The 26,908-nt window shown below is 34.1% G+C and overlaps 1 protein-coding gene across 1 annotated transcript; it reads left to right on the top strand.

Annotated features, from left to right (window-relative positions):
- The first annotated feature begins 906 nt into the window (after positions 1 to 906).
- LOC134246409 (beta-1,4-galactosyltransferase 1-like) lies at positions 907 to 25,596 on the top strand. Its single transcript, XM_062728772.1, has 7 exons — positions 907 to 1,129; positions 3,998 to 4,063; positions 6,681 to 6,916; positions 7,801 to 7,988; positions 8,174 to 8,296; positions 8,744 to 8,839; positions 25,476 to 25,596. The coding sequence occupies exons 1-7, from the start codon at positions 907 to 909 to the stop codon at positions 25,594 to 25,596; spliced, it is 1,053 nt and encodes a 350-aa protein (XP_062584756.1).
- Positions 25,597 to 26,908: the final 1,312 nt, after the last annotated feature.

Raw genomic sequence — 26,908 nt, 5'->3', positions numbered from 1 at the left:
TTGGGTACCACCAAATTTGACCTTTTGACCTTGACCTTGGAGTTTGACCCACTTTTACATGAAAATTTTAAAATTTTACTTCGGCCATATCTTTTGAACGGTAGACACTAGGACATTTATACTTCAAAAATGAAATGTTTGTTTAAAGACCTTTCACTGGATACCAACAACCTTGACCCTTTGACCTTGACCTTGTAGATTTCCATATTTGTAAAAAAAAACTTTCACCTTACCCATAACTTTTGAACGGTAAGGGATAGGGCTTTAATACTTCATATATGTAATTCTTGTGAGAAGACCCTTCATTAGATACCAAGAACTTTGACCGTGTGACCTTGACCTTTGAGATTGACCTACTTTAAAAAAGCATACCTTGACCATAACTTTTAAAGAGTTAGGGCTAGTGCTTTCATACTTCACATATTTGATCCTTATGACAAGGCCTTTCATTTGATAACAATAAGTTTGACCCCTTGACCTTGACCTTGGAGCTTGACCTACTTTTTAAGAAATTGAACGTTGACCATAACTTCTGAACGGTCAGGGCTAGGGCTTTCATGCTCTACATAAGTATTTTATGTTGCAAGACCTTTCATTTGATACTAATTACATTGACCTTTTGACCCTGACCTTGGAGATTTTTGTACTTATTAAAAAACTTTGACACTAGCTTACTATCAAATTTCACATTTGTTTTCCAGTGAGAATAGCCTACTTTTAGTACCAATTAATTAAATTTGCATTTAAGAAAAACTTAATATTTGCTATGTTGCCATAGGGGGGCATCAGTGTTTTACAAACACATCTTGTTTATTTAAAAAATGGACATATTTGATAAAATTTCAGATATTGTTGAAGATTTTTCTGAATCTTACACTGAAGTACCACTATATTCAAATTTCGGAGATGAATCAACGTCAAGAGACCTCATTAACAGTAACAAGAAAAGCCATATTCTGGAAACCATGTCGTCGAATGACAGCCATGTTATGGTCATTGCTTTTCGTTATCCAATTCTTTATTATTGGTATTTTCATTTACCAAGGGAGCTTTAAAAACTACGTGTATGTTCAGTTGTCAAAATATCAGAAAGTCAACGAAGAGCATTTTGATAGTACGTTGGAGAATTGTGAGTATGCCTGATGTTCTTTATTGATATTTACACACAATTTAAAACAAGAAAACAACCTTTCGAAATGTTTCAATTTTTTTTCATTTTAGAAGTTACGTTTTCGAATAAAACCCGACGAACATTTCTCCTAACAATTATTTCCACACACTTTCGTTATAAAGATAACGTTTTAGACATGATCGCACTGTGTTCTCGACTTCATTAAAATGAAAGAATTGACACGATGATCAGCTATAAGTTTATATTAAGGAGAGAATTGACACGATGATTTGCTATAAGTTTAAGGACAGAATTGACACGATGATCAGCTATAAGTTTAAGGACAGAATTGACGTGATGATCTGCTATAAGTTTAAGGACAGAATTGACACGATGATCAGCTATAAGTTTAAGGACAGAATTGACGTGATGATCTGCTATAAGTTTAAGGACAGAATTGACACGATGATCTGTTATAAGTTTAAGGACAGAATTGACACGATGATCTGCTGTAAGTTTAAGGACAGAATTGACATGATGATCTGCTATAAGTTTAAGGAGAGAATTGACACGATGATTTGTTATAAGTTTAAGGACAGAATTGACATGATGATCTGTTATAAGTTTAAGGACAGAATTGACAAGATGATCTGCTATAAGGTTAAGGACAGAATTGACACGATGATCTGTTATAAGTTTAAGGACAGAATTGACGTGATGATCTGTTATAAGTTTAAGGACAGAATTGACAAGATGATCTGCTATAAGGTTAAGGACAGAATTGACACGATGATCTGTTATAAGTTTAAGGACAGAATTGACGTGATGATCTGATATAAGTTTAAGGACAGAATTGACACGATGATCTGCTATAAGGTTAAGGACAGAATTGACATGATTATCTGTTATAAGTTTAAGGACAGAATTGACGTGATGATCTGTTATAAGTTTAAGGACATAATTGACAAGATGATCTGCTATAAGGTTAAGGACAGAATTGACACGATGATCTGTTATAAGTTTAAGGACAGAATTGACATGATGATCTGTTATAAGTTTAAGGACAGAATTGACGTGATGATCTGATATAAGTTTAAGGAGAGAATTGACATGATGATGTGCTATAAGTTTAAGGAGAGAATTGACATGATGATCTGATATAAGTTTAAGGACAGAATGGACATGAGAATCTGCTATAAGTTTAAGGAGAGAATTGACACGATGATCTGTTATAAGTTTAAGGACAGAATTGACACGATGATCTGCTATAAGTTTAAGGACAGAATTGACATGATGATCTGCTGTAAGTTTAAGGACAGAATTGACATGATGATCTGCTATAAGTTTAAGGACAGAATTGACGTGATGATCTGATATAAGTTTAAGGACAGAATTGACACGATGATCTGCTATAAGGTTAAGGACAGAATTGACACGATGATCTGTTATAAGTTTAAGGACAGAATTGACATGATGATCTGTTATAAGTTTAAGGACAGAATTGACGTGATGATCTGATATAAGTTTAAGGAGAGAATTGACATGATGATGTGCTATAAGTTTAAGGACAGAATTGACATGATGATCTGATATAAGTTTAAGGACAGAATGGACATGAGAATCTGCTATAAGTTTAAGGAGAGAATTGACACGATGATCTGTTATAAGTTTAAGGACAGAATTGACACGATGATCTGCTATAAGTTTAAGGACAGAATTGACATGATGATCTGCTGTAAGTTTAAGGACAGAATTGACATGATGATCTGCTATAAGTTTAAGGACAGAATTGACACGATGATCTGATATAAGTTTAAGGACAGAATTGACATGATGATCTGATAAAAGTTTAAGGAGAGAATTGACACGATGATCTGATATAACTTTAAGGACAGAATTGACACGATGATCTCTTATAAGTTTAAGGACAGAATTGACACCATGATCTGCTATAAGTTTAAGGAGAGAATTGACATGATGATCTGCTATAAGGTTAAGGAGAGAATTGACACGATGATCTGATATAAGTTTAAGGACAGAATTGACACGATGATCTGCTATAAGTTTAAGGGCAGAATTGACACGATGATCTGATATAAGTTTAAGGATAGAATTGACATTATGATCTGATATAAGTTTAAGGACAGAATTGACACCATGATCTGTTATAAGTTTAAGGACAGAATTGACATGATGATCTGTTTTAAGCTTAAGGAGAGAATTGACATGATGATCTGCTGTAAGTTTAAGGACAGAATTGACATGATGATCTGCTATAAGTTTAAGGACAGAATTGATACGATGATCTGATTTAAGTTTAAGGACAGAATTGACATGATGATCTGATATAAGTTTAAGGACAGAATTGACACCATGATCTGTTATAAGTTTAAGGACAGAATTGACAAGATGATCTGCTATAAGTTTAAGGATAGAATTGACACGATGATCTGTTATAAGTTTAAGGAGAGAATTGACATGATGATCTGCTATAAGGTTAAGGATAGAATTGACACGATGATCTGATATAAGTTTAAGGACAGAATTGACACGATGATCTGCTATAAGTTTAAGGACAGAACTGACACGATGATCTGCTATAAGTGTAAGGACAGAATTGACACGATGATCTGATAAAAGTTTAAGGATAGAATTGACATTATGATCTGATATAAGTTTAAGGACAGAATTGACACGATGATCTGCTGTAAGTTTAAGGACAGAATTGACATGATGATCTGATATAAGTTTAAGGACAGAATTGACACGATGATTTGCTATAAGTTTAAGGAAAGAATTGACGTGATGAAATCTGCTATAAGTTTAAGGAAGAATTGACATGATGATCTGGACAATATATTTATGAAATTATATTTATATCTTCAGGTTTAATCAGGGATACGTCAGAGCCGGCACCAAAACCAAAATGTCCTGTTATTTCACCGTATCTAAGTAGAGAAGTTTTTTGTATAGTTTCTTCTTATCAAAATTATTTTAAAGTATGATTTCTTGTGTTATACATGTATTAGCGAGGCCGAGTTTTATTATTTCTGCCCTAGGGATTTTGATAATTTTTAAAATAATTTACTTTTACTTTTATATTAATTGTTTTAAGATTTAAAAAATCTAATGTTTACCACCGCGATTTCTTAAGGGGTCATCTCAAAAGCTGTCAAAATTTACAATTGGATCCTATGGGGTTTTTTTTGTAAAAAAGCAAAATTATCACATTCCTTCCATATTTTTTTTATTTTTTCCCAAGAGATTTCTTTTTCATTCAAGTAGATGATAGTTAATTTTAAAAGTCACCAAGTTGTGAAATTTCCAAAAAGCTCACCATCTAGGTTGATCTATAGAAACTAAATACTTATTTTTTTTAAGCAAATATATATTTTATTTTCACTTTTTAATACCAACAAACAGTGATATATATATACAAGTTTAAGGACAGAATTGACACGATGATCTGCTGTAAGTTTAAGGACAGAATTGACATGATGATCTGATATAAGTTTAAGGACAGAATTGACACGATGATTTGCTATAAGTTTAAGGAAAGAATTGACGTGATAATCTGCTATAAGTGTAAGGAAGATACCGGACAATATATTTATGAAATTATATTTATATCTTCAGGTTTAATCAGGGATACGTCAGAGCCGGCACCAAAACCAAAATGTCCTGTTATATCTGAGATATACCAAAATTATTTTAAAGTATGATTTCTTGTGTTATACATGTATTAGCGACAGAATTATTTCTGCCCTAGGGATTTTGATAATTTTTAAAATAATTTACTTTTACTTTTATATTAATTGTTTAAGATTTAAAAAATCTAATGTTTACCACCGCGATTTCTTAGGAAAATTTACAATTGGATCCTATGGGGTTTTTTTTGTAAAAAAGCAAAATTATCACATTCCTTCCATATTTTTTTTATTTTTTCCCAAGAGATATTCAAGTAGATGATAGTTAATTTTAAAAGTCACCAAGTTGTGAAATTTCCAAAAAGCTCACCATCTAGGTTGATCTATAGAAACTAAATACTTATTTTTTTTAAGCAAATATATATATATATATATATATATATATATATATATATATATATATATATATATATATATATATATATATATATATATATATATATATATATATATATATAACAGGCAAATTAAATTACAAACAATATGACAGTATTATCTCAAGACAATTGATACAGAAATATTTTATGCACAAGTTTTGAAAAGTTTGTAGTCAATAGAGTTTAATTTTTTCATAATGGAAGCATAGAAATAAATGAAGATTCAACGTGATTGAAAATGTCATAACTAGTTTCATCTAAGGAATTTAGTTGACAGTAAATCTTATATTTGTAATTTCTATAGGCAACATAAGAGATGAGAGCGTTGAGTAATTTTTTTTTTCTATTGCGCTCAGAGCTAAATCCAATTTTACATGTATCTGTTTGATATCTATTTTCAGGTACAAACGTAATCTGTTCCATATTTCAATAACATTTCTACGTTCAAAAATGAGATGTTTTGAAGTTTCGTTCACGTGGCATAATTTGCAATGACTACTCGTTTCTCTTTTCCATTTAGTGAGATAGAAATGATTACAAAGAATATTGTTAAAAAGGTTAAAGTTGAATTCTGTAAGTTGTTTATCGGGTATGTCATATAAATTACATTGATAAATATTTTTCCATTCTGAGGCTTCAACGCTGAATTTTTTGCTTAAAACTGTTTGATAACATGGTCTACAAAATTTTCTATGTACAAGATTCTCATAGAAAAAGTTACATCTTTGATCTATGACATTAACATATCCTGTGTAGAAGAGAAAATAGTTTCTGTATCGTATGTTAACAAACTTACAATTTGAAAAATCATACTTTAGTAGTAAATGTTTGAAAACAGAAGTAAGAATTTTAAATTCCCACAATTAGTTTGACTTGTTTTTATACAATTTTAAAAAATCTAACAATGAATTGAATTTACCATCATTGTCAAATAAATCTTTAACATGTAAAATCCCACTGGCTATCCAGTTTTTAAAAAATTAATCAATATCAACTATAAATAAATTTACAATCTTTTTAGTATAATTTCCATGAACGGTTTGACCTTACCAGCAAGTCATGTGTCATTATTCAGCGTAATGCATTGCTCACAAAATCCGAAAATGGTAACGTCGTTAGAGCCATTTCGGAGTTTTTTCCTAATTATTTTCGTAAAATCACATTTTCAATCTAGAAGGGGTTATAGATAATGTTAATTTTTCATTAAAATCAAAATATTTGGCGAAGGTGCACTGTCGTACAAATGACTGCATGAAATGAAATGGGCTGTGCAAAGGCATGCGCACTCGAATTAGACTCGGCCTCGTTAAAAGTCAATAAAATGTAGCTACAAATCTCCACTTAGCGTTATTAAAGTGCATAGTACATGTATCTGCATCAAAGCTCGAACTTTGAAATCTTTTATATCATTAACTTTCAAAATATTAATATGGTGAACCATTGCTAAAAATATTGATATTTAATTAGCAATCAAATATTTTTCAGTTGGCTATAGAAAACCTGTTATGGACGATGAAATTCACTTAGTGGAGACATTACAGAAATACAGATATGCTCAGTGTGGGGGGCAATTTCGTCCCTCGAACTGCGAAGCACGCCAGAAGGCGGCGCTACTAGTTCCTTTCAGGGACAGACAAGAACATTTGAAAATATTTATAAACCATATGCATCCATTTCTGATGAGGCAGCAACTGGAATATAAAATCTATATCATTGATTTGGTAAGAATTAAATTACTTTCTATTGACGGGTCACGCATGATACTCAAACAACCAAGGAATAAATGGAAATTATTGCATTTAAACTTACATTGTACTTTGACTTTATTGTGGTTAAAATGGAAAATACTTTTACAATCGTCTACAACAAAAAGCAATTCTGTACAATGTTTTAAATCCCCTAAACTACAAAGAAACCGGGACTATAGGTATTCCATTCGTCTGCCTGTCTGTTTGTCTATCTGTCTAGGTGTCTGCCTGTCTGTCTGTCTCTCTGTCCCTCCTCCTGTCTCTGTTTGTTCCATTCACTGTTAGATTTTTTCCTCTAAATGTTTGCATATATTAAGTTAATTTTTGGTATAAGTACATGTATATTGATCAGTTTTAGATCTAGTTTGCATTTCGTTACAAAGCAATGTTCTTTTCACGGAATTACAGCCTTTTTAGCTATCAATACTTTTCGGCAATTTTTAAATGCTTGCAGATACTGAGTTGATTTTGGGTACGAATTTATTTTGATCAAGTTAGCATTTTGATTCACTTCATCGAATTTTGGCCGAATTATGTTATTTTAAATTTCTATTGGTATCAATATAACATTTGCCCCTTGGGGATTTGTATAAATTGCTAATGCAATACTCTAAAATTGATTATTTAAAAGAAGTGAATATTCTTCTTTGTTGATTTTGTCAGAAGTGATAACATAATCAAAAGATATGCATATGAATTTGAAAATTAATGTATCAAGAAAACCGGTGATGGTCCCTCTTCAACATTTTTAGTAGAGGAAGTCCGTTAGGTGTCAGCTATAGAAAAATCATATTTTTTAATGTATGTTTAAAGTTTGCTTCGAAATGTGAATTTTAATTATAGAAATCTTTCTCCAGGATAAAGAAATTAGGTTTAACAGAGGTGTTCTGTTAAATGTTGGGTTCCTGGAGGCCAGCAAGGAGGCAGACTTTGACTGTTACTTTTTACACGACGTCGATCTCCTCCCAGAACACGATCACAACCTTTATCGATGTTCTGAACTGCCGCGACATATGTCTGTAGCCGTGGACAAATTCAACTACCGGTAAGGATAAAACAACGTCCTATTTAAAATTAAAAAGAAAAAAATACTTATGTTCATGTTGACATTCGATCAAGTGCTTGTATTTTAATATATTTAACTGTATATTTTTTTTTTCATTTTTCACGCAATTGATATCCATACAAAACATTCAATAATAATAAAATCATAAACCTTTATTATTTCAGACTGCCATACCTTACAAATTTTGGTGGGGTGTCAGCCATGACAAAGGACCAAATTTTATTTGTCAATGGGTTTTCCAACAAATTTAGCGGCTGGGGAGGGGAAGACGATGACTTATATAATAGGTTAATATAGATATATCATAAATTGATGTATTGATATTGTCATGTAGGCGTGTAAAATTTTACATTGAAATAAATGAACGCTTTTGAAATATTTAAACAAATGTTATATTTCATAGACAAACAGAAATATTGAAAAAAACAACTTAAATTATTCTCCATTGAGCAAAAATTAAAGTGTTATTAATTTTCAATCTAATGTTGGGAATGCTAATTTTTGATATTTAGTCAGTTTCAACTTACGAATGAAAATTTAATAAACGACAACATCAATTAATATATGAAACCTCGACATTGAAATCTACTTTAACACTAAGTAATTAATATATTTGATTTAAAACATTTATAAGGAAAGATATGTACTAGGTATACAGCTATATAGTTATAATAATGTTTCAAAGGACTTAAGTACATATATTTAACAATTTATTCACCTTTTGTTTTAAATAGGTTAATATTTCATAATATGACAGTCCTTAGAAGTATGCCCGACGTCTCAAGGTACATAATGCTGAAACATGACCAAAGCCCGCCTAATGCTGAAAGGTATTTATAATTTGATTTTTTTTTCTTCAAAACCCCTTAATGCAATTTTAAAAAAAAGATAACTAGAGGTACTGTGAGCGATGAGCTCACTAAATGATACCCCCCGCCACCCATATGGTTATAACTGGTGAAAAAGTCCATGTTTTCCTGTGGCCGGGAAACCCAAAATATGTGTCGGATCAAAAAGTAAAATAGGAGGTGCACAATGGCAATATGTGATAAAGATTCTGTGAAAGTTGCATCAAATTTCATTCAGTGGTATGAGAGAAGTTGCGGATAAGAGATGGGTACCCCAAAGCGTAACAGACGGACGGACAGAATTAACGATTACTATATACCCTCCCGCTTTTCAAGCGGGGGGTATAAAAAAAAATTCATATGTTCACACATGTTTGATTTCAATTTTATATCTTGAACAGAAATCTTCATGCATAAAATTTAGGTTTTTGGTGCAGATCTTGCGTATTCGGTACTATGCCTTTTCCAGCCAAATTATTTTGTTCATTTTACATGCAAAAAAAGATAATTTATCGAAATTTGCCATACATATTGTCCTCTTGTACGCAAAGGTACATTATCTCTGCGACAAAACACATCTACTTTCTTTGCTCATTATTATGTCCATCAGTATTTATTTCCATCAGCAATGTGCCTGCATGAGCCATTCTTACTCCTGCAGAAGGCCGACAACATAAAACATACGTCTGATTGTATTGTGTGTCATTCTCAAAGGAAATACGTAAACAAGAAGTGCAGAATGCATATAGCTTGAGATTAAAAAAAAAATCATATTCACTTTGAGAATAAGTACCAGTTAATATATTTAGAGTAATTTTCTCATTATTGGAATTTATGAAATTACATGTATAACAAAAATTCTCAAGATAAGAATATTCTGTCTTCAAAAGTAATTAAGATTCACGTGGTTCGAATCATTGCAATAGATATTATAAGTATCGTATTCTTTCGATTCTTATACTTTAACCGATTCGCTTCACAGCCCCTGATAAATAGTGGCATTAAAATCTTGTTAGTGCTTTGACTCTCTTACGCAAAATTCGAGAATAAACTTTCGAAAAAAGTGTTATTGTCTTGTATAGTAAATATTTAAACAGAATGTTTATTTTTTCATTGACGTTGTAAATTTCTAAGACGAACACTGACAAATAAACGCAAAAACAATATTCAAACTTACCTTTCGTCTTCACTTGACGATAATTTTGTCCCCTACCGCTAAAATCGTAGGGGACAATAGGTTTCCTCCGAGTCTGTCCCTCTGTCCATCAGTCTGTCCCACTTGGTTTTCCTCCATTTGTTTAAACGCTTACAGACGTTAAGCTGATTTTTGGTGTGTTGTGTATGTGGCGGTGTCGCATAATATACGTTCCGGGTAACTTGGCGTTCCGGCCGGAACGCTAAATACCCATAATATTGGTTCCGGGCCATAATAAACGTTCCGGTCCGCGTAAGATTGGTTCCGGCCGTAAAAAACGTTCCGGGCAACCAAGCACCCTATTAAACTCTCTATTTATATTTAATATTGGCTGTTAATAATTTTAATTTTCTTCTTTCTTTTATACCTTCGTATATGATACAGCAGGACTTAATCGTAAGACATACATATATGTTTACATTTCAAGTCAGAATATGCGGTCTTTTTACCAGAGACATTATATATTTATTGATGTTTCTGATTTAAATATTATATTAATCCATGAAATTCCAGTTGATTATTTTGATTCTTTGTAAACAAAAGAAGGTGTGAAACTTGTTTACACTGATATACCCCCATCGTGCTGTTTTACGATAGACTTGGCTTCTATCGATACGAATAATTGCTCAGTCTTGCGAATCGCCGTAAACACATATGACCACCATGATAGATTAATTATATTTACGATAAAATCTTTAATTATTAGGTAATATTTTAATTTCCTTACAATTTTTTAAACACCCATACATGTAGTTGCGTTTTTTAAAACCAAATATATTAATAAATTAAAATACAAGAACATAATGGGAAACGAGTGCATGCCGGATATAAAAATGGAATTTATAATTTAAGCATTTAATACGAAGGAAAAGTGTTTGTTGATTATTTTTCTTCGTCAGGTGAAGTTTTTTTTTTTTTAATTTTAATGTTACATGTCAACAAAACATGCACATAATCAGCTTGGAAATGCTTCAATGACACGGCTAAAAACTTCTGAATAAAATTCAACTCATTTTTATTTATGCACGTAAGTACAAATAAATTTGTATTCATTTGTAAAAATAACACTGAAGAAGAAATGTATTACAGACACAGATCTGTATTTTACTATTTATATGTATAGCATTGCGAAGTCTGCTCATCCCCCCTTCCCCTGCAGTGAACAATAGACAAAAAACTTGATTTGCTTGGTATGAAATTTTCTATATTTTAATTAACAATTTGTTGAATGTGTTCAACAAACAAAGGAGTCTTAGTGGGGAAGGCAACCGCGAACGTTTGTTCCATCACCTACCTGATTTTTCAAAAGACATCTTTGAATGACTTTTCCTATAGATATAATATTTTTTTTGTACGAACTTTCAAAAACTATAATTATTTGGTAATTATTTGGAAAAGAAGAAAACGTTTCTCTTTAATTCTGATAAAACGTGTATTTCCGCTCTAGAACTCGATGGGACATATCTTAGTCTTACGTGAGGCCATCGAAGCTATCCTTTCTTAGGAGACCTCCTAATCTTAGTCCTAACTTTAAGATGACTACGGACATGTCATATCTTAGGTGATTTTAAGAAACGCTGGTGTCAGGAAAACAATTAAGAATGTTTTTCGCTTAAATAAATCAACTATTTACTGTAAATTAATGATTTCTTAAATGAACTAAATCCATTTATGAACATCATACCGTGTGAATATATGTATATACCTGTACAAATAGAAATGGAGAGAACAGTTAATAAGAATGCGCTCATTGACATGTATGCATTTAAAGATTAAAACATTGTAAAAGATTTATTCAAGTCCTTTCAAAGTAGATATAAATATACAATTGATTGTTTTTTATTGGGACAAAAACGGAGGGATGGGGGGGATACATTCAAAAGATCTAAACCAATCTGCTGCATTTATTGGTTTAAGCCGATGTAAATAATAAAAACAGCAGAGAAACAACACATATTCAAAAAGTTAAAGAAAGTTTATAGAGGTGACTTCCTCTTCGTGGAAGAGAGAGAGAGAGAGAGAGAGAGAGAGAGAGAGAGAGAGAGAGAGAGAGAGAGAGAGAGAGTTGATCAACTTGGACAAAGAACAAGAAAAGATGTTACATGTATGCCTTATATCTTTTCTAAAATACTTATCCAATAATACAAACAACTCTGAAAAGAAAAGTTACTTGCATATTGTCATGTAGCTCCGTTTTTCTGTTTCTGCTAAATGTAAACTAGATTGTACACAAATAACTCTATTATATTACTCTCTTTTTTTTACACAAAACTTGGATAAAAATGGACTAATCTGCTAAAGATATATGTATGCAATAGAAATCAATTAAAATGAATTTTTAAAAAAATACTTAAACATATCAGTCTTAAATTCAAACATGCTTCTAAAAAAAAGGAATAGGGATACACCCAATAAAGAAGTACTAACTCAGAAATGTTCTTAATAAATAAGGAAAATAAAAACTTTAATCGTCTCCAAACCTGATTTTTTTTGGAGGGGAGGGGGGTCACATATATGATTATACAAAACATGTATTCGAATATGGTTTTAGATGCTAGCCTAGATTTGCTCGCATACTCGCTAGTAGCTACACTAAAGGTAGCGAGTATGCGAGTGGATCAAAATTTAATTCGATTGTTTTAACTAAATTCTTTAGATAACTAAGGGGAGCTAACACCCCCGCCCCTTCTACATCTACACATGATGGTAACTTGAAATAGGTAGTTCAGTAATTGCAACCCGGAACGTTTATTATGAGCATAGTTTTTGGCAAAAATATATGAAATATCTTTCAGTAATTACACCCGAAACGTTAATCATGACCATGGTTCTTGGTTCCGGGCTAACTTGGCTTTGTCAAAAAATGGAAAACAAACAACTTAATAGCTAAAATATATGAAATATCTTTCAGTAATTGCAACCCGGAACGTTTATTATGACAATAATAATTTTTGGTTCCGGGCTAACTTAGCTTCGTCAAAAACTGGAAAACAAACAACTAAGTAGCTAAAATATATGAAATATCTTTCAGTAATTGCAACCCGGAACGTTTATTATGAGCATAATTTTTGGTTCCGGGCTAACTTAGCTTCGTCAAAAACTGGAAAACAAACAACGTAGTAGCTAAAATATATGAAATGTCTTTCAGTAATTGCAACCCGGAACGTTTATTATGAACATAATTTTTGGTTCCGGGCTATCTTAGCTTCGTCAAAAACTGGAAAACAAACAACTAAGTAGCTTAAATATATGAAATATCTTTCAGTAGTGTAATTGCAACCCGGAACGTTTATTATGAGCATAATTTTTGGTTCCGGGCTAACTTGGCTTTGTCAAAAACTGGAAAACAAACAACTTAGTAGCTAAAATATATGAAATATCTTTCAGTAAATGCAACCCGGAACGTTTATTATAAACATAATTTTTGGTTCCGGGCTAACTTAGCTTCGTCAGATACTGGAAAACAAACAACTAAGTAGCTAAAATATATGAAATATCTTTCAGTAATTACACCCGAAACGTTAATCATTACCATGGTTCTTGGTTCCGGGCTAACTTAGCTTCGTCAAAAACTGGAAAACAAATACTAGTAACTAAGTAGCTAAAATATTTGAAATATCTTTCAGTAATTGCAACCCGGAACGTGTATTATGAGCATAATTTTTGGTTCCGGGCTAACTTGGCTTTAACAAAAACTGGAAAACAAACAACTTAGTATCTTAAATATATGAAATATCTTTCAGTAGTGTAATTGCAACCCGGAACGTTTATAATGAGCATAATTTTTGGTTCCGGGCTAACTTGGCTTTGTCAAAAACTGGAAAACAAACAACTTAGTACCTAAAATATATGAAATATCTTTCAGTAAATGCAACCCGGAACGTTTATTATGACCATAATGTTTGGTTCCAGGCTTACTTGGCTTCGTCAAAAACTGGAAAACAAACAACTTAGTAGCTAAAATATATGAAATATCTTTCAGTAATTGCAACCCGGAACGTGTATTATGAGCATAATTTTTGGTTCCGGGCTAACTTAACTTCGTGAAAAGCTGCAAATGAAACAACTAAGTAGCAAATAGATATGAAATATCTTTCAGTAATTGCAACCCGGAACGTTAATCATGACCACGATTCATGGTTCCGGGCTAACTTGGCTTCGTCAAAAACTGGAAAACAAACAACGAAGTAGCTAAAATATATGAAATATCTTTCAGTAATTGCCACCCGGAACGTTTATTATGACCATAATGTTTGGTTCCAGGCTTACTTGGCTTCGTCAAAAACTGGAAAACAAACAACGTAGTAGCTAAAATATATGAAATATTTTTCAGTAATTGCAACCCGGAACGTGCATTATGAGCATAATTTTTGGTTCCGGGCTAACTTAACTTCGTGAAAAGCTGCAAATGAAACAACTAAGTAGCAAATAGATATGAAATATCTTTCAGTAATTGCAACCCGGAACGTTAATCATGTCCACGATTCATGGTTCCGGGCTAACTTGGCTTCGTCAAAATCTGGAAAACAAACAACGTAGTAGCTTAAATATATGAAATATCTTTCAGTAGTGTAATTGCAACCCGGAACGTTTATTATGAGCATAATTTTTAGTTCCGGGCTAACTTGGCTTTGTCAAAAACTGGAAAACAAACAACTTAGTAGCTAAAATATATGAAATATCTTTCAGTAAATGCAACGCGGAACGTTTATTATTAACATAATTTTTGTTTCCGGGCTAACTTCGTCAGGCTTACTTGGCTTCGTCAAAAACTGGAAAACAAACAACGTAGTAGCTAAAATATATGAAATATCTTTCAGTAATTGCAACCCGGAACGTGTATTATGAGCATAATTTTTGGTTCCGGGCTAACTTAACTTCGTGAAAAGCTGCAAATGAAACAACTAAGTAGCAAATAGTTCCGGGCTAACTTGGCTTCGTCAAAATCTGGAAAACAAACAACTAATTAGCTAAAATATATGAAATATCTTTCGGTAATTGCAACCCGGAACGTTTATTATGAGCATAATTTTTGGTTCCGGGCTAACTTAGCTTCGTAACAAAATGGAAAAGAAACAACTAAGCAGCAAAAATATATGAAATATCTTTCAGTAATTGCAACCCGGAACGTTTATTATGACCATAATTTTTGGTTCCGGGCTAACTTAGCTTCGTAACAAAATGGAAAAGAAACAACTAAGCAGCAAAAATATATGAACTAGAGGTACTGTGAGCGATGAGCTCACTAAATGATACCCCCCGCCTCCCATATGGTTATAACTGGTGAAAAAGTCCATGTTTTCCTGTGGCCGGGAAATCCAAAATATGTGTCGAATCAAAAAGTAAAATAGGAGGTGCACAATGGCAATATGTAATAAAGATTCTGTGAAAGTTGCATCAAATTTCATTCATTGGTATGAGAGGAGTTGCGGATAAGAGATGGGTACCCCAAAGCGTAACAGACGGACGGACAGACGGACGGACGGACGGACGGACGTACAGACGGACGGAATTAACGATTACTATATACCCTCCCGCTTTTCAAGCGGGGGGTATAATAAATATCTTTCAGTAATTGCAACCGGAACGTTTATTATGACCATAATTTTTGGTTCCGGGCTAACTTATTTTTGTCATTAAGTGGAAAAGAAACACCAAAGTAGCAAAAATACTTGAAAATGCACTCAGTAATGCTAAACCGGAACGTTAAATATGATCATATAATTTTGGTTCCGTGCTAACTTATCTTCGTCATAAAAAGGAAATAGAACTTCAAAGTAGCAAAATAGTTGAAATTGCGCCCAGTAATGCTTATCCGGAACGTTAAATATGATAATAATTTTGGTTCCGGGCTAACTTATCTTCGTCATAAGGCCAAGCTTAAAAAATTCTTTGTTTGCAGTTGCCGACCTATAATTTTTAGTCTGGGTAGGTAGGTAGGCAATTTTTTTTTTTTGAAAAAAAAATTGTTTCCAGATTTTTGTTAGATAACATAAAACAGAGTTTTTCATAGGCCTACTATACATGAATAAGCTGTACTCTTAGTATAAACTGATGGTTGATGAAAATGTAACGGTTTCTTAGTTATAATAGAAGTATAAGTAAGTCCGTTTCAGGGTTCAGAACATCTCCATTTATTCACATACAAATGAACACAGAAATGGAAAGTAGGAAACAGCATAAAGGAAAATGCCCTTAATAGAGAGAAATATCGTCTTAGTCAAATGTCAAAAGTCTTAATTAGCAAAACTATAAATATGGCCCTCTCTACTGAAAGACTGGACAAAGAATGACCATAACAAAACAACTTTTGGAGGGAAAAAACAAGTAAACCAATAAAACACAACCTTACAATGTCCAAACCAATAAAAACCATGTATACTTCAAACCAAAGACCAAAGACCAGAACCTTCATACCCCAAGGAAATAATAATTAAGTACAGGTACTACCTGTTCTACCTGGGTGACCTTTATATATTCTTTATCAATACATTTCTGTACAAATTAAAACATGAAATATAATAGATTTATTAAATAGATTAATAAATCTAATACTGTAACAAAAACAAAAATTGAAAATGAAACAGTTTTAATATCCTGAAAAATTGGAGAGAGAAAAAATATTACAAAATGGCTAAAAAAAAGTTTGGTTCGGGTGCATTTTTAGTGGGTCGGTCGGCAACTGCAAACAAACAATATTTTATTTTAGGCCTAATGTGGAAAAGGAACTTCAAAGTAGCAACAAGAGGCCCACGGGCCTTATAGGTCACCTGAGCATTCTGCAACAACTTTCCAGTTATTGAATTTGATTCATGTTTTAAGCCAGATGCTATATGGCATTCACAATTTTGAAAGAGGCACCATTGATCATCATAACTTACACTTAGCAGTTGCTTAGCTTGGTTTATTGATATGAAAATGTCCAATAATAAGTTCATAGGATCTTCATGAACGTTTCATGAACATTTCATGAATTTTGAAAGAGGCACCATTGATCATCATAACTTACACTTAGCAGTTGCTTAGCTTGGTTTATTGATATGAAAATGTCCAATAATAAGTTCATAGGATCTTCATGAACGTTTCATGAACATTTCATGAATAAAATTCATGAAAAATTCAAGGAAATTCATTACCGGTATTCATGATCACCTCGCAGGGGTACTGAATACCCATACGCAAGGTAGGGGAACAAAAATGCATTCCAACTAAGTAATATTCAGCAATAATCAGTAGTGACACTGTGAAATAAACCCCTGACCCTAGGTCTACACATTGCACAAATTTTAAAAAGGCACCCTTAAAAAAAATATTAAATGTTTTATAAATAGAAAGGAGCAGATTTCAAACAATCAATTCATTTTCAGTATATAAGTAGAGCCCCACCCCTTCCCTGACCCTGGGGCCTTGAAATTCACAATTCTGCAGGATTATTGCCCTTGCTCATCATAACTATATAGGTAGTTCATCTGCTTCATACCCAGAGACAGAGAAGAAAATTTTCAAAGATTTAATGTATTTTCACTATATAATCAATAGAGCCCCCCCCCCAACACCAGAACCCCTGACCCTGGGACCATAAAATTCACAATTTTGGTAAAAGCATGTTTGCTCATCATAACTATGCACTTAGTTAGTTTATTTAATACCTAGGAGCAGAGAAAAAGATTTTCAAAGAATTCATGAATTTTTACTATATAATCTATAGAGCCCCGCCCTAACACCAGAACCCCTGACCCTGGGACCATAAAATTCACAATTTTGGTAAAGGCACTCTTGCTCATTATAACTATGCACTTAGTTAGTTTATTTAATACCTAGGAGCAGAGAAGAAGATTTTCAAAGAATTCATGTATTTTTACAATATAATCTATAGAGCCCCCCCCCCCCCACACCAGAACCCTTGACCCTGGGACCATAAAATTCATAATTTTGGTAGAGGCACTCTTGCTCATTATAACTATGCACTTAGTTAGTTTATTTAATACCTAGGAGGGAGCAGAGAAGATTTTCAAAGAATTTGTGTATTTTCACTATATAATCAATAGAGCCCCCCCCCCCCACACCAGAACTCTTGACCCTGGGGCCATAAAATTCACAATTTTGGTAAAGGCACTCATGCTCATCATACCTATGCACTTAGTTAGTTTATTTAATATCTAGGAGCAGAGAAGAAGATTTTCAAAGATTTCATGTATTTTTACTATATAATCTATAGAGCCCCCCCCCCCCCAACACCAGAACCCTTGACCCTGGGGCCATAAAATTCACTATTTTGATAGAGACACTCTTGCTCATCATAATTATGCACTTAGTTAGTTTATTTAATACCCAGGAGCAGAGAAGAAGATTTTCAAAGAAATCATGTATTTTCACTGTATATAATCAATAGAGCCCCGCCCTAACACCTGAACCCCTGACCCTGGGGCCAAAAAATTCACAATTTTGGTAGAGGCACTCTTGCTCATCATAACTATCTACTTAGTTGGCTTATTTAATACCCCCGAGCAGTGAAGAAGATTTTCAAAGAAATAATGCATTTTCACTATATACTTATTTAGCCCTGCCCTAGCATTAGAACCCCTGACCCCAGGGCCATGAATTTCACAATTTTGGTAGAGGACTCAATGCTGATTACAATCATGCAAACAGTTTGACTGCTTGATGGTCAGGAGTAAAGAAGAAGATTTTTAAAGATTGCATTAATTTTAGTGGTTTTGGCCCCACCCCTCAGGCCCCAGGGGGGCAGGGATCATGAAATTCACAATTTTTGTTCCCCTTCACCCATAGATGCTTTGTGCCAAATTTGGTTAAAATTGGTTCAGTGGTTGCAGAGAAGAAGCTGAAAATGTTCAAAAGTTTACGAACGACGTACGACGTACGACGAACGACGACAGACAAAAACGGATAGCAATAGGTCACCTGAGTTTACTCAGGTGACCTAAAAATAGTTGAAAAGTGATGCTAACCCGGAACGTTAAATATGATCATAATTTTGGTTCCGGGCTAACTTATCTTCGTCATGAAAAGGAAAGAGAACTTCAAAGTAGCATAAATAGTTGAAAATGCGCCCAGTAATGCTAACCCGGAACGTTAAATATGATAATAATTTTGGTTCCGGGCTAACTTATCGACACAAAGTGGAAAAGGAATTTCAAAATAGCAAAAGATTTTTAAAATAACTCTCAGTAAGAGTCACCTAGAAATATGACCATAATTTGGGTTCCAGTCTGAGTTATCATAGTCAAAGATTGGAAAAGACAGAATGACAGCCCGAAATACAGGTATACAGACAAAAAACCTTTGAGCTACAGGATAGAAATTTTAAAAACCTCCTATGGCCTAAAAAAGCCCTAAAGATTTTGAGGTCAAAGGTCAAGGTAATGAATTCATAAATTTTATTTCTAACATTTTCGTTTCCATGCGATATATACGGAGAGAAGCCTTTGATTGGAATTTTATACCACAACTCCCTATGTCTTATTTATGAGGAAAGCCTCTAAACTATTGGTTTTGAGGTCAAAATTTCAAAGGTCAACATCGTTAATTCATATACATGTATTTGTATATTCTTTCTGGGTGTAAAACTTTCATTTCTGGCCATGGACGATATCTCAAGAAGCGTTTACGATTTTGCAATGAAATGTCATACCATAACTCCCTAACACACACCCGTCTTAACTCCCCCCCCCCGTCGGTTCGTGCATGCTCTTCTTTTCCGTAATGCGGGGGACATAGATTCTCTGAATTAGCTTGTTTTATAAATCATGTTTGCATGACCTTGGGTATTAATGAGAACATTTTAGAAAATTCTTTCTTTACACTTGTATTCCCATGTTAGCTTCTGTTTTCCCAAAAATCACTCCCCTTAGACACTTGTTCCCGCTATCCCAGTTGGTTCTACGGATCCATTTTGTTCTGCATGTATAATATTTTAATTAAAAAATATAATTTTATTCCCTATAAATTGTCGTCCCGTCTTACCTTCAATTGCCACGATTTGTGCAGACAAGCATCTACAATATGCCATGATTCTGCTACGTAATTTTCTTCTTTTCTACAACAGTGATGCTCCAGAAAAAATAAATAGAACTCTATTCCATGTTTTGCAAATTAATAATTAAAAATTAAATAAAACTTTTACATTTTTGCAACTGTTATAATTGAAACTCCCCCATAACAAAATGTTGGAATATTGATAAACAACTTTTTCATTTTGTGGGGCTGTTGAAATATAATCTCCATTTTCTTTTAAATTGGAGAAGGGGTGAGATTTTTAAAACACGTAGCGCAGCTACCTGAACATTATTGCAGTTTACCTTTAACCTACATGTACCTGTGTAAATGTGCATTTTTTTTACCTTCGTGTAATTATTTAATATTTTTCTCCGAAGCAGTTGATATTATTTCAACATAATGACATTGGCGTCAGAAGCAAATTGAAGGGGGGGGGGGGCTTAAGTGAAAGAAAAAAATCAAACCTACAAAAAAAATCTTAACAAGCAAAAAAAAGAAATTGTGTCAATTGTCTAAACACGAAAATTCTATTTCGTGGGGGTTGGGGGGGGGGGGGTTATGATAGAACGTCTTCAAGTGCCAGTATTTTTTCCAAACACTACCATTTCCCCTTTTTAAAACTCAACTGCAACGAATCGGTTGAAAAAGTGTGTGTGTGTGTGTGTGGGGGGGGGGGGTAAACCTACGCCCCAATGTACGATGTCTATATTATGATTATTTTTTTTAAAAAAGTGGGGGCTAAGCCTCCCTGCCCCCACCCCCTCCGGTTCCGATACCTATGAATGGCATGTATAAAACGATCATATTTTTACCAACTTCATCGTGTTTTATGTATTCAAACACCCATGCAGAAATAATTTTTTTTTACCACATATCTTAAGCGGTTGGTGGTTAGGACATTCCTCGAGGTAACACTAATGTGCATTTTAATTCCTTTAAAACAAACAAATAGCAAAAAAAAAAAAAAAAAAGACGAAAGAAAAGTAAAAGAAAAAAAAAAATGATTTTTTTTTTAACTTGATCGTATTAAATAAAAAGCCGAGCCAGTTAACATATATTGTCTCTACTTTTCATATATCAATTACTATTTTTTTTTCTTCCGACGATTAAAAAAATTATCATTTTCATTAATTACACGTGCTTGGCTTTTTTGGTATTAAAGGGAATAAACCATACTCGTATTCTTATGTTTTCATGTTTATTTCACTACAGAACAAATCACATCATCATGAAATACATGTACTGTACCTACATGTAGTATGAAGATTAATTTAGAAGAAAATAAACCATATACGTAAGATTCTTCAACAGTGAATCACATACTTATTTCAAATGGAATATAAACCATATTATCATGCCATCTCATCAATAATATCTAATTATGAAAAAAAAAATCTTTAATTATGAGGAATGGAAGCCGTGTTTGAGCCTCGACTTGGTGAAATGTCAACACGTGTATAAATATCATTTAAACAGAGAATTTCATTCCGTAAATATATAATTATCAATATTTGTTCTTTACTTTTATCGAATTCTTAAATAAAAAATCTATCAATTAATCAATTCTTTGACATTGTGTTTCTTTAAATGTTAGTCTTTCGTAATCCCAGTCTTAAATTGTTTTTCTCCTAACTATGCCTCTTTACCTGTTTTTACGGGTTTGCGTGCATTGAAGCGAGAGATTCACACCTGGCATGCACTAAATAAACAAAAGGAATTGAGTTGTAGATAACCGATTTGTATACATAAGATAAACAAAGCCTTATAATGCGACCAAAGTCATATGTATCAGAAAGAGTATCATCAGGCTATTTATTCATCTATTTAAAATTGGTAAGTACAAAACATTGCGCGACGCACGAAAATAGAATGTCGCTGCGTCATGCTAAAAACTCAAGAAAAACCCCACTACTTCCATGACACAATGTGGAATGAAATCTGGACATATACCGCGATTCGAATATTGAACTCATGGCCGGAACCTGTATTACAGTAAAATCCGGAACCAATATTATGATTCTAAGGTTCCGGCCGGAACGCGAAACACCCGGAACGAATATTATGCGACAGCGGTCAGCCTGGTTCGATCGCCGAAGGCCAGATACATGTAGTTCAGATGGTAGAGCACGCGATCGGAGTTTCAGGGGACCCGAGTTCCAATCCCAGTCTGGACCGCTGCATTTTCTCTTCTCCCATTACATTTGGTGAGGTGCCATACCCTGGAATTGATAGATGAAATACCTGCCGGGGATGCTCCTTGGTTGGGGTCTTTGGAGTCCAAAGACCTTTAAGGAGGGAGGAATGTGGTGGTCAGCCTGGTTCGATCGCCGGTGGCCAGATAGCTCAGTTGGTAGAGCACCTGGCCGGAGTCTTATGATGGTCACTCCACCAGTATGACCATCATAAGATTTTTCTAAGGAAGTCTTACTCCAGTGAAGCTGGGGGAATTCGGACTTCAGATCGGGAGTACACCCGAAGAAGTTTCACTTCAGAGTCACACATCCACGAAGTAAGATATGCTTGTAGGGTGAGTCCTCCCTCATAGCTAGTCTTCCCCCGCATTAAATCTTGATTTTTTTCAAGTACTCTCTACACATATTCTAATCAGACCAGTCAGTAGAGAGAACTAAACCCCGACAGACGTTCACCGGAAGTCTTGCTCTAGATTGAGTCTGATCAAAAAGACGGAAATCTCACTCTAGGGCCATACTTACCCTCCAGGGACATACAAAAATAAAAACTCATACATGAATTAGAAACTCTTTAGTTGCACAATTTTAGGTAATGTCGTTCGTCTTCCAATGAATTCTTGTAATTCTTAAGTTTCTTTTTAGCCGGACTTATTGCTCAATGAGCAATTCGTGGCTATTGCCAAGCTGTTAGGGGCAGATATTGATGACCCATAGTCTTCAAAGTAAAGAGTAACGTGTAAAATTAGTAATTTATTCTGTCCCGCATTTGATCCTACAAACGCTCAATAAAGCAACAAAAATAAAAACGGAGTTTTCTCTATACAAATTTTAATAATGTCGAAAGTCGAATGACATGACTTCCGATAAAACCGGATGTTGCAAGAAAAATATTTTTTTTGTAATTTTGTAATACTTTCCAGACATGGGAAGTGTCCGAATGTAATTGGGTTATTTCAGTCATGGGGAGTGTTCTGGGTCATTTCAGTCGTGGGAAGTGCTCTGGGGCAATTTCAGTCATGTTAAGTGTTGGACTGTAATTGGGTAATTTCAGTCATGGGAAGTGTTATTAATTTACGCTATGTACGCGGTCACAAATTATCCGCGGAGATTTGTCCAAGCGTATTAAAATAAAGTTAAGGCATATAGTGATAGTCTAAGAAATCAGCGTAATTTTCTACTCGCGGATTAAAAAGAAATTGAGATTCAGCGGAATTATGACCCCGTGGAAAAAAGTACGTCTACAGTATTTCAGTCATGTTAAGTGTTGGACGGTAATTGGGTGATTTCAGTCATGGGGAGTGTTCTGGGTTATTTCAGTCGTGGGAAGTGTTCGGGGGTAATTTCAGTCATGGTAAGTGTTGGACTGTAATTGGGTAATTTCAGTCATGGGAAGTTTTCGGGGTAATTTCAGTCATGGGAAGTGTTCTGGGTTATTTCAGTCATGGGAAGTGTTCTGGATCATTTTAGTCATGGGAAGTGTTCTGGGTTATTTTTGTCATGGGAAGTGTTCGGAGTTATTTCAGTCATGGGAAGTGTTCTGGGTTATTTCAGTCATGGGAAGTTTTCGGGGTAATTTCGGTCATGGGAAGTGATCTGGGTTATTTCAGTCATTGGAAGTGTTCTGGGTTATTTTAGTCATGGGAAGTTTTCGGGGTTATTTCAGTCATGGGAAGTGTTCGGGGTTATTTCAGTCATGGGAGGTGTTCGGGGTTATTTCAGTCATGGAAAGTGTTCAGGGTAATCTCAGTCACGGGGAGTGTTTTGGGTTATTTCAGTCATGGGAGGTGTTCGGGGTTATTTCAGTCATGGGAAGTGTTCGGGGTAATCTCAGTCACAGGAAGTGTTCGACTGTAATTGGGTTATTTAAGTTCTGTGAAGTTTACGGGGTTATTTCAGTCATGGGAAGTGTTCGGGGATATGTCAGTAATGGGAAGTGTTCGGGGTTATTTTAGTCATGGGACGTGCTCGGAGTAATTTTTGTCATGGGGAGTGTTCTGGGTTATTTCAGTCATGGGAGGTGTTCGGGGTAATCTCAGTCACGGGGAGTGTTCGACTGTAATTGGGTTATTTCAGTTCTGTGAAGTTTACGGGGTTATTTCAGTCATGGGAAGTGTTCGGGGTTATTTTAGTCATGGGAAGTGTTCGGGGGGTAATTCTAGTCATGGGAAGTGTTCGGGGGTAATTCTAGTCATGGGAAGTGTTCGGGAGTAATTCTAGTCATGGGAAGTGTTCGGGTTTATTCTAGTCATGGGAAGTGTTCGGGGTTATTTTAGTCATGGGAAGTGTTCTGGGTTATTCTAGTCATGGGAAATGTTCGGGGTAATTCTAGTCATGGGAAGTGTTCGGGGGTAATTCTAGTCATGGGAAGTGTTCGGGTTTATTTTAGTCATAGGGATTGTTGGGAAGTGTTCAGGGTTATTTCAGTCATAGGAAGTGTTCGGGGTTATTTCAGTCATGGGAAGTGTTCTGGGATATGTCAGTAATGGGAAGTGTTCGGGGTTATTTTAGTCATTGGAAGTGTTCGGGGGTAATTCTAGTCATGGGAAGTGTTCGGGGGTAATTCTAGTCATGGGAAGTGTTCGGGTTTATTTTAGTCATAGGGAGTGTTCGTTGTTATTTTAGTCATTGAAAGTGTTCTGGGTTATTTTAGTCATGGGAAGTGTTCTGGGTTATTTCAGTCATAGGAAGTGTTCGAGGTTATTTGAGTCATGGGAAGTGTTCTCGTTTCTCATTTCTCGTTTATCGACATCATTGTGGTTAAACCGGAAGTAGTCGAGAAAAATCTTATTTTTTGCACGAATTTGAATGGTTAAAGTCATTACAGATTTTAGAGCTTATTCTGCGTCGATCGATCATCTCCGGTTAAAGAGAAAGTAGTTTCCAGTATTTTTTTCCCAAGATCCTTGTTATTAAATAAGAAAAAATAAATCTCGAAGGCTTTTCACATCAATATTAGTCGCTTGGTCTTCAGAATTGTGTTTTTATCATTTCTATTTGCATTCTTGTTCTACGTGTTCTTCCCTGAATCTAATGGAAGGTCTGCTTGCATCGCAAGGAACCAGTTTTGCTCTAGTTAGTCTTCCATTTATGGATGGACAATCTCCAACTACAATGTTTCATATATTTCTTTTTGTAAAGTCTTCCTGTCCCCTGAAACAAATATATAATCCTAAGATCTCTGCATATGTCTTATTTTCCATTTATTTCCACACAGGTTCAAACTTCTCAGGACAGGCATGGAAAGGGTTATGCAAGACGGTATCAAGAACCTGAAGTATAAGATCTCGAATAGGACAGACTATTTACTGTTTACTTATATTAACATTTCTTTCTGATTATTTATAATCTTGAAGAAAAAAAAATTTCTGTCATGTATTTACATGAAGATTACATTTACTTGTAATGTCGGAAAACTTGATTGCGCTTTTTCAAAAATAAAATATCTGTATATTTTTGGTTTGTTTATTTCATTTGTTTTATTTTTTTAAAAAAAGGTTTTCCCTGTAATTAGATTTTACTGAAGAAGAAATAAATGTGAAAGAAACTGATATTTCTTTACAAAAAGAGACACCGTAACACTTTTTAACTATATGAAGATAAACATGTTTAAGTTTGAGCTGGCTCCCCACGATGTTCGGCCTGCGCTACACAGGTCATTTTTACGAAAGCTGCGGTGAATGGGAAAATATTCTTTTGGCGAATTGCAAACCCCCCCCCCCCCCCCCAATTTTTTAACATTAGATAGATGGCAGTTTTGGGATCTGGACGGGGACAGAAAATAAACTACATGATTTCCATATGACTGCAAATATTTTACATCCCAACATTCAGCTTGACATGCGTTTTTCAAAAATAAAAACAGTTTCTTGATGTATCTATTTCTCTGGAAAACGGATTTCTTACAAAAGATCTTTACAGCAGACCAACTGACCAACATACAAATCCTCGATCCAGCCATCCCGAATCTACAAAAAGTTCAATTCCGTACGGTTTGTGTCTTGGAGCACGTCGTATTTGCTCCGCAGAGGAAAACTATCAAAACCAACGTGATAAGTGAAAAAGAATTTGCGAAAACGAGGATATTCCAGTAATGAAGTAGAAATTAAAAAGGCTTACGAAAGTCGCAACTCAATCGCTCGGATCTGCTAAATTAAAGAAAAAAAAAAATAAAACGCATTGTGATCGTACTCCCCTTTGTTGACCTTTTCAAAGGACTTTCCAATATTCATAACATTTAAAGAAACGACCAAAAAAAAAAAAAATCAAAAAAAAAAAAAAAAAAAAAAATCAAGAAAATTCTGACCAAAAAAAGAGACCCCAATCGTAGCTTAAAGAGACAAACATTTTGAAAGACATTTTAGTATATAAAAAACATAACAATCTATTTTTTAAGAAAGGAAATTTATGTGAGCCATGTGCGGCCAAAAATTGTATTTTGTTTAAAGTTATTGTGAAAACCAACTAGTGTGGAGTTTATAACGGAAACACGTTTCTAGTAAAAAAAATATTAATTGTAAATCTAGGAATGTTGTTTATAGAATTTTTTTTAAAAAGTGTGAAAAAATAGTGTATGTCGACGAAACTGGTGATAGTTTATACAAAAGACATGTTTTGAATTTGTTTTTAATTAGAATAGAAGGAAAACAT

This window comes from Saccostrea cucullata, unplaced genomic scaffold, assembly GCF_032062105.1.
Source record: "Saccostrea cucullata isolate Sc308-1 unplaced genomic scaffold, CSIRO_AGI_Scuc_v1 ctg2304, whole genome shotgun sequence".
Lineage (NCBI taxonomy): Eukaryota > Metazoa > Mollusca > Bivalvia > Ostreida > Ostreidae > Saccostrea > Saccostrea cuccullata.
The sequence above is the reverse complement of the archived record's forward strand: the minus strand, read 5'-3'. Positions and strand labels throughout refer to the sequence as shown.

What these genes read in the sequence shown, in the direction of transcription:
- LOC134246409 (XM_062728772.1), top strand. Translation starts at nt 907, where the DNA reads ATGAATCAACGTCAAGAGACCTCATTAACAGTAACAAGAAAAGCCATA. An exon ending in GTGGACAAATTCAACTACCG is followed by an intron (nt 7,989 to 8,173) that starts GTAAGGATAAAA and finishes TTATTATTTCAG; the next exon opens with ACTGCCATACCTTACAAATT. An exon ending in GACGATGACTTATATAATAG is followed by an intron (nt 8,297 to 8,743) that starts GTTAATATAGAT and finishes TGTTTTAAATAG; the next exon opens with GTTAATATTTCATAATATGA.